The 12,342-nt window shown below is 42.2% G+C and overlaps 2 protein-coding genes across 9 annotated transcripts in view; one reads left to right on the top strand and one right to left on the bottom strand.

Moving 5' to 3' along the window:
* Fam149b1 (family with sequence similarity 149 member B1) overlaps window positions 1–4,839 on the top strand; it is a 41,193-nt gene extending 36,354 nt beyond the window's left edge. For 4 of the 8 annotated variants that reach the window (XM_051174466.1, XM_051174463.1, XM_051174469.1 and 1 more), the window contains one exon: window positions 4,296–4,839. In XM_051174466.1, coding sequence (XP_051030423.1) covers window positions 4,296–4,511 — 216 coding nt within the window. In that variant the 3' untranslated portion in view covers window positions 4,512–4,839. Of the gene's footprint in view, window positions 1–3,147; window positions 3,227–4,295 lie in introns of all 8 variants that reach the window. The other 4 variants (XM_051174465.1, XM_051174471.1, XM_051174470.1 and 1 more) reach the window with 2 other exon arrangements.
* A 1,136-nt stretch (window positions 4,840–5,975) lies between these two features.
* Window positions 5,976–10,363, bottom strand: Dnajc9 (DnaJ heat shock protein family (Hsp40) member C9). Its single transcript, XM_051174513.1, has 5 exons — window positions 10,140–10,363; window positions 9,831–9,971; window positions 9,486–9,740; window positions 7,265–7,351; window positions 5,976–6,934 (listed from the first exon to the last, which is right to left on the bottom strand). The coding sequence occupies exons 1-5, from the start codon at window positions 10,317–10,319 to the stop codon at window positions 6,821–6,823; spliced, it is 777 nt and encodes a 258-aa protein (XP_051030470.1). The 5' UTR covers window positions 10,320–10,363; the 3' UTR covers window positions 5,976–6,820.
* Between the last annotated feature and the right edge of the window lie 1,979 nt (window positions 10,364–12,342).

The following is a 12,342-nucleotide window of genomic DNA, read 5'->3' as shown; positions in this document are numbered from 1 at the left end:
GAAAATTAGATGTTCTAATGATAAAAATACCATTCTGTGTGTTCTCCTTAAAATTTTCAGTGTTCCCATCCTCATTCTCTTGGTAGTAAAATGCCATATTCATAAATTAAAATTCTTCAGCAATTTACTGTGAGCATAAGCAAACTCAATAAACTCCAGTGCATGTCCAGTCAGCCCAACTTCACTGCCTTCCCTGCTCTTGTGGAATGTACACCGAAAAGTGGTGTTAGATTGAGGACTGGAACACTCTTCCTGATGAGTGAGTGATACTTGCCTCCTCACTTGCTGTGTACTTACTAGCCCTTTTGCTGTTAAGAAAGCATCTGAAAACCCTGACTACTGAGCCATGTACGGATCTCGCATACTTATAGGTCAGTGCATGGTCCTACCTCATCTGCTTTGTGTCAAGAGGCTTGCAAAGCATAGGGGTGTGATTGAGCTCATGTTTAGTGCTTAACTAGGAATTCAGTGTCCTGCATCAGTTTTCAGACTGGTGGCATTTGTAGCTCATGTATCCCAACTTGACCCCTGAGCCATCTTCTACTAACAGTGGTAGGAGTTCATATCTGAATGTTTCATAGGGTTTGCATATAACAGATGACCACAACATGGGCAGCCAAAACTACAGAAACAGTTACAGAAGCTGGAAGCTCTTTGCAAGCTCTAGAGAAGAGCCTCTCTTGCCTCTGTGTAGCTCCTGTGGCTGCCAGCAATACTTGGGCTCCATGGGCAAGCAGCTTAGCCTAATAGATGAGCTCCAGAGCCTAGGAAAATACTGCCAAAAACAAGGTGGACAGCTCCTGAGAATCACACAAAGGTTAAAATCTGGCATGTGGGTACACACTCACACCACACATAGACACAAATAAAAACTAATTTAAAAAAACAGTTGGAGATGGAGAGATTGCTCGGTGATTAAGAGCACTGGGCTGTTCTTCTAGAGGACCCAGGTTTCATTCCAAGCACCCACATGGTAGCTCACAAGTACCTGTAACTTCCTGGTAAGCATACATGCATGAAGTCAAAATACCTATTGCAAGTAAAATAAAAATTAAAAGATAACAGCCATTGAATGTATGGCCTACTCTAATCCAGGATGAGTTTTTGTTTTTGTAATGTGCATTGGTGTTTTGCCATGGGTGTCAGGTCCCCTGGAACTGGAATTACAGACACTTGTGGGCTGCCATGTGGGTGCTGGGAATTGAACCAGGGTCCACTGAGCCATCTCTCCATCCCTTCCAATGTGACTTCTTAACTTGACTACTTATTCAAAGAAATGGTTTTCCTAAAATAGTCAAATTCACAAGTTCCAGGCTGATATGAATTTTGAAGGGCAGTAATCAACTCAAAACTTCATGAGGCTTAATTAGAGAAAAGTCACAGATCCACTGTGAACTCCAGAAAACCTAAAACATCTTCTGAATTGGTCTTATAATTAGACTTAGAACATTTGGGTTTTTTGTTTGTTTTGAGACAGGGTTTCTCTGTAGCTTTGGAGCCTGTCCTGGAACTCGCTCTGTAGACTAAGCTAGCCTCGAACTCACAAAGATCTGCCTGTCTCTGCCTCCCAAGTACTGGGACTAGAGGTGTCCCACGCACCCAGTTCAGAACATTTTTAAGTTTATGTTCTATAATTATGTTCTTTCCTTTCAAAATGTAGTTTTAGTTGCCTTAGGAATAAAACCGAACATATGAACACTTCAAAATTGCTTTAAAAATAAGTATTTTATAAAAGGCAATATTGCTTACCTTAGCATTATTTTCCCTATTTTCAATCATAAAAAGATTAAGTAGTAACTAAGAATGTGAGCTCCAAACCTTAGGCCTGGTGCTAGCAGTCAGTGAACCTCAGGAGCTATGCAGGACTGCTGCCTGCTTGGTAAATGAAGCTTTATAGAAGCAGAGCCACCAAGTCTATGGCTACTTTTACCTTTTTAACAGCGGTGTTAAATCATTACAATAGATTCCACAAAGCACTCTGCTAAACCCTGTCTCCACAGTGTGGTACCTTCACCAGGAGAAAAGTCCTGCCACTTAATCCAGGCTGTCACAGAGACTTCTTCACTCAAGAAACACCAGCAGGGTGCTTCATTTTAGTTTTTACATTTTAAATCCCTTGAGCTAACTTTGGTGTTTAGGGTGTGCCTCTCTCCCAACACCACCACCTCAGAGTTTCATTGGTTAACAGCCCTGGCTCTCCTGGAACTCATACTATAGACCAGGTTGGCCTTGAGCTTACAGAGATCCACCTGCCTCTGCCTCCTGAGAGTGCTGGGATTAAAGGCATGTGCCACCTGGTCTGGTGTTTTGTTTTTTGAGACAGTTATTACTATGTAGCCCTGGCTGGTCTTGAACTTACAGAGATCTGCCTGCCTCAGTTTTGCCTCCTAATTGCTCAGATTAAAAATATGCACCACTACAGCCAACTGAGGTAACTTTGAAATGTGTGAGTCTCATAAAGCTAAGAATTAAATGTAAAGTTAAATTTCATTGCATGATGAAATCATAGACGTACTTCCCTTTCACCAACAGTGCTGATTCTATTTAAATGGCATGCTGTAATATCAGATGGCATTCTGTTGGCCAGCTATGGGGATGCAAACCTACAATCCCAACACAATGGAGGCAAAATAAAACATCCTTTTGTATCTAATTGCAGTATTACACCATATGGATTATTTGTAAATGCTAAGATTTTCTTAAAGACATATTAATAAAGTTATAGAACATGCAATTCTTACAAGTTAGCAAATTACTTTATGGACATCTGCTTGGAACTTTTTTCTTGGAATTTAACATAGTGCCCCAGGTTGGCAGGTGACAGATTTTCATTGTTAATGTCAAGGTTTTCCAGTGTAGTTTGAGTGAGATCTTCCCGTTTGAGTTCTTGGTTCCTAACAGTGGTACTGTTTTGACAGTTTAGGAGGTATGGCCTGGCTGAAAAGTATGCTACTGATAATGTGTGGTAGACTCCCCCATTGATAGTTAGATCTGCCTCCATGCTTTCTGCTTCCCCGCTTTGAAGGGCGCAGTAAACCCTTCCTTCTGTTAAGTTGCCCTGGTCATGGTGTTTATCAAAGCAGTAGAAAAATAACTAAGGGTCTTTGGGAGAAGCTGCATCCTAAGACATCTTTTCTCTCCTTTTAGCCAGACACACAGTACCGAAACTCCTGTGTATCCGAGTTTCCTCACCAGGCCCGACCTGGCAGGGGGTCTGCAGGTACAGGTGGGGCTGCCATTCTTGTTCTTATCTTTTTCTTTATTCCTACACATCCTCCTTTCCTGCAGACCTGTCTATCATTAGCTATCCCTATATAAATCATATTAGCTTCATTTTAGAAGATGGGTGTAAAAGAAAGGCCAGCTGCTCAAAGCCAAGAAGTTCCAGATTTGTTTTTTTTTAATACCAAGTAAATTAATCTTTAAAATAAATTACTTTTTTTAAACAAAAATTGGGGGAACTGGGAAAATGGATCAGTGGTTAAGAATATTTGTTGTTCTTCCAGAGAACCCAATGTTCCTAGCACCTATGTCAGGCTCACAACCACCTGTTAAATCCAGATCCAGGAGATAAGACTCCCTCTTCATGCCCCACAGGTACCTGCACATATGTGGCCCACACTCACAGGCACACACATTTACATAAACAATAATTTTTTAAAGCCTCCAATCTGACACTTTGAGTCAGATTTTTTGTTTTGTTTTTGGATACAGGGTTTCTCTGTAGCTTTGGAGGCTGTCCTGGAACTCTCTTTGTAGACCAGGCTGGCCTCAATCTTAGTAATCTGCCTGCTTCTGCCTCCCAAGTGTTGGGACTAAAGGTGTGTGTCATCACTGCCCAACTTGAGTCAAATATTAGTTTTAAAAGTTAGGTTATTGAAATAATGCATTTTAGTTTTTAATGAGTAAGCTCTCAAGCAAAACTAGGTTATAGTTGTGGTTTTGTTTGGTTTTGATTTGAGACAAGAAACTCTTATTATTCAACCCTGACAGTCCTTGAACTCACTATGCAGACCAGGCTGGCCTTGAACTCACAGAGATCCTCCTGAATCTGCTTCCCAAGTATGAAGGATATATGCCACCACACCCAGCTTGTTTTTACTTCTTAAACTATAGTTGTTTCTTCATTAGGATAAACTATTTAAATATGGATTTTAGTAACTTGGTGAATATATACTTCTTTAGAGACAGTCTGTCTCCAAATTTAAAGTCTATGGTAATTTGTAAAAGTCCCTAAACTTTGATGTTTATTGCCAAATATAAACTGTTTACTAATGTTATTCTGTGTCTGACAGGTCCTCAGTCACATGGGTCTACAAAACCTCAAAGCAGAGGTGGACCCATCTCTAGAAGCAGGCAGTGACCATAGAGGTAAGAACCTGCAAGGCTGCAGCAGACTGCAATCACATGGAGGGTTTCATGCACCAGTGCTCAGGCACCAAATGATGCAAAGCTCCCACAAACAGCAGCTTGGTCCACCTTCAAGAGTTATCTCGGTACAACTTGTCTGAGAAACACTAGAGTATCTGCCAAAGACTGCGTGGGCAACTGTTCTATGTCCAATTACTGTCTCCTTTCAGCTCTTCCACTGGTCAGTAAAGACTGTGACAATGAAAACCACCTCAAATCACTGCTCATGTTGTCTATAACCAATCACCAGTTCGATTCTTGTACAATTCAGCGAGATTACATACACACAGATGATTCAGATCACTGGCTTCAGAATATTTCTGCTTATATTAATTTCTGAAGAACTTCACTGTTTTAACATATTTTTAGAAGAAAGTGCTGCCAAAAATCTGAGATACTCATCAAATAAATGTCATTCCTAAACTTTAAGTTCTTTATTACATTTCAGGTAATTTACTTTTGTGTGTGCATACGTGCGTGGTGGGAGGACAACTTTCAGGGGTCAGTTCCATCTGAGTCTCCTTGTCTCAGGGAAGGTGCTTTTACCTGCTGGGAAGCCAAGCTTCCTTTTAAAAAAGCAGAATGAGGGCTATAGAGATGGCTCAGTGGGTAAGAGCAAATACTCAGGTTCAGTTCCCAGAACCCACATGGCAATACAAAAGTACCTGGGGGGATGCAATGTCTCTGGCTGTCTTGGGCACCTGTACTCATGTACACTACCCATATGCATATAATTTAAAATAATCTATAAAAAAATTAAAAAAAAAAAAAAAAGAATGAAATAAAAGAGCTAACTAAAGGTATCAGCACTGGCGTGAAGAAATCAGTTTCTTTTTCCTAGGACAGCCATCAGGGTCTTTTGTGTTCATGTTTGTGTAATTGTGTGGGCATGCATGTGGAGGCCAGATGTCGATGAATGTCTTTCCTGTTTCTCTGTATCATTTTTTAAGACAGAGTCTATCGCTGAATTTGGAGCTCCTCATTCATGCACCACAACAGGGTTTTCTTGTTAGTGGTGGGGATCCAAACTCAGTCTTTATGCTTATGATATGAGTCCTTCACCATTGAGCCAGTTCTCCATTCCAAGAGCACTGGAACTGGAGGACTTCATATTCTCTAGTTACACCACAAGCTTCTGAAGGACATTAGAAATAGAGCAATGGTGTTAACTACGGCTTGAGTCTATCTTAATAAAATGGTACTATTGCCTTAGCTATTACACCACTCTACCACTCTGACATTACTAATTTTTGGAGTAGCTAAATTCAAATGCTTGTCTTTTGAAGGTGACTTAAATTATTCCAAGTTCTTATGCCATCAATTAGATAAGATGCCTCAAATATCCCAAACAGAATTATATTGTAATTCAATTAAATAGTTCTAACATGTTTATGATCACAGTGTATAATGTATCCACCTTAAATTATAATTCTCACCCTTTTATGTGTGTGTCCCCTCAAAGCTAGTACTTACCTTTTTAAAAAACCTGAGTATAAGTGTACATAGCAAATCCCAGGCTAGCCAGAGCTATACTTTGAGACAAAGCAAACAAAACAAGCCAGGCAGTGGTGGTAAGCACATATTTAATCCCAGCAGAGGTGGGCAGTGATCTCAGAGTTCCAGGACAGCCAAAGCTACACAGAGAAACTCTATCTGGGAAGGCAGGGGAGAGACAACAACTACAACAAAACAAACAAACTGTAACACAAATGCCCTGCTGTACATACGAATTAATGAGTTTGGACCTCACTCTTACAGATGAGAAGTACAGACAAGCCCAGTGAAATGCCTGACCCTGAGCCCTACAAAGACAGCACTGTGACATCCATTTCTGCTGCAGAAATCAGCTTATCTGTGGTAGTGCTGACTTGATTGCTTATATACTGTACTTTTCTAGAGCAATGGGTTATTTAAATCATCCATCAGACCTTTTAAGTTTTTCTTTATTTAGCCATATACAATCTTACAAAAAAAAAAAAAAAAGTCTACAGTAATATGAACACCCACTTCTCCTACCATAAGGACAGAAGACAAAACATTAACAGTAAAACAGGAAAAGAACCTATGAGGATTATTAAGACAGCTGCTGAGTAAGTGTTCCGAGGGTGCTCTCTGTACATAGAATCTCTTAGGTGTGTGCACATCAGCTCCTTGGGCAGAAGGCCCATGGAAGTAAATGCAGTCAATCCACCCTCCCAACCATCACAACTATACCCTTCATGTGAAGCCCTTGCATAAGGTCAGGTGAATTCTAGGGAACATTAAGATCAAGTTGATGAATCCTGTCTGGCTTAAGTGATCCACACGTTTTAAGCAGAACAATTTCTCTCAAAGTTTAAGCTAACGGATGCCTTCACCTTGTCTAACCTGGCACCACTGACACAAAAGGACCCATAATGAGAAAAGTCCATCATTTCTTTTCCTTCTTGGGAGCTGCTCTTTTCCCTTTGGAAGGTTTGCAGTATTTTGCTTCCATCTGAGCCAGAAAATTGTCCATTTCCTTTTGCCGATCCTTTTGTCTGCTCTGTTTGAGAAGTTAAAACACAGCTTTCAAAATGCAGCACTGTACACTGAGACAAAGTACCTCACAGTTAGGAGGGGTTGTGGTCAGGGAAGCATACCACATAATGGGTACTGGCTTCCTCTGGAGTAGTAACAATGTTCCAGAACCAGTGGTGGCAGCTGTATAACATGGAGGGGGGAAATTACTTTATTGTACATATGGTGTACATTATGTGTAACTGTGCCTTAAAAGAAAAAACAGAACACCAGAATCTATTCCAAAGAGTATACACACAATAAGGGATAATGAGAGGGCTGTGAGGGGAACCAGAGGGAAGCCTGCCATGTTTACCTGGATGAGTGCTTTCAGGCTATCCACTCCTTCCTGCAGTCCCAGCTCCTTTCTGCTCAGCTCTGCCTCTTTAGCCTCCTCCTGAGCCTGAATAGAAACTTTCATCAGACTTCATGGCAACCAAGAAATAACAGAAATACATCTAGAAGATGTTAAGACCTCTACTAGAGCTGGAGATACATGAATAAAATTACACATGGTTTTCATTAGAAGATGACACACACTGCTCTAATTCCAATACGCCCTCCTGTTTTTATCCCCAGTTGTACTTCCTAGAGAGCACAAACCAGATGCTGACACAAAGGAAAACTACCTACTAGGTGGACAGGGAGGATCACAGAGCCAGGAATGCCAGGTGTCAGACACTTCAGGGTCTTCATCTGAAACCCCATTTTGTACACAGCCTTGTGAATGCAGTGATTTGAAGGCTTTCTCTGGCTCAATGGTTAGCAGCACTCCTTGCTTTTTGAGGGTATGCCCAGTACCACATCAGGCTGCCTATTACCCCAGCTCCTGGGAATTACAGCCTCTTAGCTTCTCTGGGTCCCCACACTCTTGCACTCATAGCACACCAGCAAACACACACACACAGTTTTCTGAGTAGTTAGAAAAAAAAAAAAAAAATTAGCAAATTCAATTTTAGCCTTTCTTTACCTGACTTCAAAGCTGCCTTTAACAAAATTTGCCAAAATACCACAAGAACACCAAAAGGCAGCAACTGTGATAATATGAGGTCCTAAATGGTTGTAAAAGTTTCTAATTAGCAAAGAATTTCATTAATACTGAGTATAATAATAAATTGGGATCTTGTTATTCCAGAATAAAGTTTTGCTTGGTTTTCACCTTTCAAAACTCAGCACCCTCAATCGCCACACACTGGTAAGACAGCTTTCAAATTGTCATTCCCACACTCTCAAGTTTCTCAAACTAAAATTGTATGTTTAAATACAGCTATTCTCAGTTTTACCTGAGAAAATGATTAACAAGCAGTGGACATGACTCTTAAGTAGATGTAGCCACACAATGAAATGACTTTGGTATCGTCTCACTTCTTCCGTCACAACAATAGACATGACAGTCTCTTATCTCCGCAAAACAGGCCCTAAACTCACCCCATCCACAAAGGTCAGTTTTTCTCTGAAATTTCATGAATCCAAAAGCTCTGGCTCTTTGCCTGTCCACTTCAGCCACAAAAAAAGACAACTCAAGTGCCTACCAGATACCTAAAATCTTAAATGGCTTCCTGGAGAGCTCTCATTGTGAATGCCAAGATGAAGCAACTGTTGCTTTATGAGCCCAAGACAACATCAACACAGATGCTTGCTACCTTGAATTTCTATGCTACCATCCTTACCAACCCTGGCTTAATAGGTGTATGAAGAATCACAAGTCCCAATCCTCAATTCTCAGCAATCAGGTATTCCTCAGAATGGGGGCAGAAAGACTCACCTCAAGTGTCCTTTAAAAAAAAAAAAAAAAGTAGTAGTAGTAGCAGGCGGGGTCTGGAGAATTACTCAGAGACCACAGGTGTCAGATCCCTGACAGCTGAAGTTAGACAGTTATGAGCCATCCGACCTTGGTACTGGAAACTGAACTTGGGTCTCTGTAAGAAGAGTACATGCCCTCTGAGCCACCTCTCCAGCCCCTTAAAGTTTAATAATTATATGCATTTACAGAATTAAAAAAAAAAAAATCAATCTGTGTTTTCTCTCACTCTTCTGAGCAGTTTTAGAGACTTAACTCGGGACCTACCACATACTAGACAACCAATCCAGCTCTGATACACACACTACCAGCCTGACCTCAGAAGCCACAATCTCTTATTTTAGCCTCCTCGATGCTCAAGTACCAGAAGCACCACACTCCAGCATTCTACTCTCAACAACCATACCATGTTCTCCCTGTTCACCAACCACAGAGGGACCACAGCCTCTACCATGTAACCAGGATCCATATGCCTCCCTAGGAAAGCCTCAGCAAAGCTATAAGGACTGTCCCGTGTGACTGGTGCTTCAGTCACTCTAGGGTAATTTCAAACAATCCATAAAGTGAAATCATTATCAGCATGGAAAAAAAAAAAAAAAGTCAAGACTATCTAGTAGATGAACACCACAGGTGAAGCACCCCAAATTTCAGCTGTCTTTATCTCCATCATTGTAAATACTCCCAAGATCCCTTTTTGAAACAGCTGACATAGGTTATGAACAGCATTCAAACTTACCCTCCTTTTCCTTGCATTCATCTTTTGTTTGGACTCTTTGACAAAGGCATTGTAGGATGGGACCTCTTTGGCATCAATAGCTTGTTGAATGATGTTTCGTATCCTAGGTTCGTCTGTGTATTGTACACAAAGCACAGACTCCATGATCTGATCCATGTCGCCCTTGAAGTCCAGATAGGCTTGCTTAACATCAGCCAGCTCTTCTTCAGAGCCTTTGTATGTCTTTTCAAAAGCTTGAATGTCCTCTAGCGATATCTAGTAAAAAAAAAGATCGCTTTAACTTCGAGAATTGTCCTTGTGGACTGGACGATGGGAATTAGTCAAAAGCCACTAAAGCCCTTTTACCTTTTTAAAGAGTAACCTCCAATACGCATCCCAGTCCCGGTCTTGGTCGAAGCCAGCAGAGTCCTCGTCCACTGTTCCCTGTTCATCGTACACTGCTCTCTGCTCCTTGTCACTCAGAACCGCATAGACTCTCCCCAAGATCTGCAGGCAAAGAGCACCCAAAGTCACCCTGAACCTCCCGCTGACACCGTGAGACTACAAATGTTTAAAAACGCCAAGCCGGTTATCAGCAGTGCGCTGTCCCGGGGGTGGGGTCGCCGCAAGAGCGGGGAGAGGTCCCGGTGGCCGCCCGAACACCGGCTCACATACCTGGAAGCGGCGGGTGGCGTCCTCTTTCTGGTCCTCGTCTACACGGTCGGGGTGCACTTGCAGAGACACCTTGTGATAGCCGCGTCGGACCTCACCCTCGGAAGCCTCGTGCCGCACGCCCAGCACCTGGTAGAGGTCGGCGGTGCCGAACACCTGCTCGCATAGCTCCAGCAGCCCCATGACAGGGAAGAGGATGCCCCGCAAACGCCGACAACCTGCGCCCACAGCGGTTCCGGCCGCCCGCCTCCTTTTCCCGCCCAAAAGCCCTGGGCGCTTACGTCATAGGAGGCGCGCCGGAGGCGGGGCCAGTTGCGTTTTACGGCAGCCGCAAAGGGACTTGATCTCGCCTGCGAAGTAAAATACGGCCCTCAGCATGCTGATGGCGGCGTCACCTGAGGCGGGAGGAAGCACTTCCTTTCTACTCGCGATTCCGCACTCCTTTGGCCATACCTGACGATCTCCAGGACACATCAAGAGTTCTTCTGACCTCTATTCACGTCACCAAAATAAGTAAATAGTCATGTGTTAGCGTTGAGAAATTTAACGTGCTCAACCCACAGATTGATGTATGTTTTAAAAGATGAGCCTCTTAAACAGTACAACTGCAGGCTGAAGAGACGTCATCTGGGATGAATCCCTGGATCCCGGCAGGAAAAAGCCTGTGTCGAACCAAATGCAGAAGCACAGCTTTTAAGAATAGTTTTTATCTTCTAGGATTGTATATATTTGACAGTACAGAATTCCATTCGCCTGCTCCAGTCACCTCTCATAATATGGACTCAACTTATCGTTTTAAACATTTCAGTAGTTTCTCAGCTTTCCCGCCTCCTATCTAAAATTCAAACCCAAGTAAAGTCAGTCCATCTCTATTCTCAAGGTCCCCTCATGACAAGTGAAAGAAAACCAGCAGCCACATTGGAGAGCCTCAACTTCAGAATGTGCATTAGCTAGTAAATGTTTTTAGAACCCAAATAAGGCAAGTCAGATCATAAGCAGATATTAGAATCTTCCAGAAACATAGCCAAACCTTCATCCAGCATTTGAAAAGCAAACATGTGAAGGAGACACACACACCACCCCAATACATGGGGGGCTTCCTCCTAGATCCTGAATTAGGCAGAAATCACACCCAAACACCTGTTTTCAGAGAGATCCTTTATTAAACAGGGAAGAAAAGTTAAAGTGGCTGCTTTCTGACTCAGGCAGCAAATGACCTTGCTGGTGTAAGTTTTGAGAAGAGAAAAAGGGGAGCCTGTGTTAGAATGTGTGATGTATTTTGATTGGGCATGTTAATTGGGTGAGCCAAAGGGGGCTTTGATTGCTGAACATTAATAAGCAGACCTTGGTAGTCAGCCTCAGGAGGAAAAGTCACCAAATAATAGGCCTTGGTGGCTAACTTTAGGAATATAATCTAACATTTTTAACAAGGTAGAGGGAATTGGGGAGAAAGACAAGGCCTGCCAGAGCTACATGCTCAAGTGGGCTAGTGTCCCTTCAACATGTAATTCATGATTACAATTGTAAAATCCTATTGTTCTGGTGAAGCAGGTGTTACATTTTATTTCATGCAGCCTCTGATTTACATACCAAACTCAGGATACCTAAACACAATTCTGTCACTGACTTTCTTCTATGTATGATGTGTGTATGTGTGTGTGAGTTAAAGTGGGCATGTATACACTACACTTGTGGAGGCCAGAGAAAGACCTTAGGTGTCAGTCTTTACTTTGAACCTCACTTGAGACAAGGTGTCCTCCATTGTTTTCCCACTGTGCACACCAGTTGGCCTATTCTGAAGATTCCTTTATTTCTCCTGCCCATATCCCTGTAAGGATGCTGCTACTGCAGACTCTTCCACTTCCTATTTATTACATGACTTCTAAGTATTTAAACTCAGAATCTCAGAACTGCATGGTAAAACACTTGTACCCCGAGCCATCTCCTGGGCCTCTATCACTAACTCTGGAAAAGCCCTCTTATCACTTTTCTCCTCATATAAGCAACAATATATGTAGGAAGACTTTGTAGGTAGATATATGGATTCTGAATCTCAATTGCTATAGGTTTCCTGCTCTTGAGGCACAGCTTCTCTTCCCATTTGTGAACATGAATATAACTGAGCTAAAGTTGTGATACTTGTAATACACAAGCAACTTCTCAGTACAGAGTTGACTATACGAAGGGGTTTTGTATTAGCTTCCTT

The sequence above is a fragment of the Phodopus roborovskii genome, unplaced genomic scaffold (genome assembly GCF_943737965.1).
Source record: "Phodopus roborovskii unplaced genomic scaffold, PHOROB, whole genome shotgun sequence".
Classification (NCBI taxonomy): Eukaryota; Metazoa; Chordata; class Mammalia; order Rodentia; family Cricetidae; genus Phodopus; species Phodopus roborovskii.
Note: the sequence above shows the minus strand (reverse complement) of the source record. Positions and strands in the feature narration are given on the sequence as shown.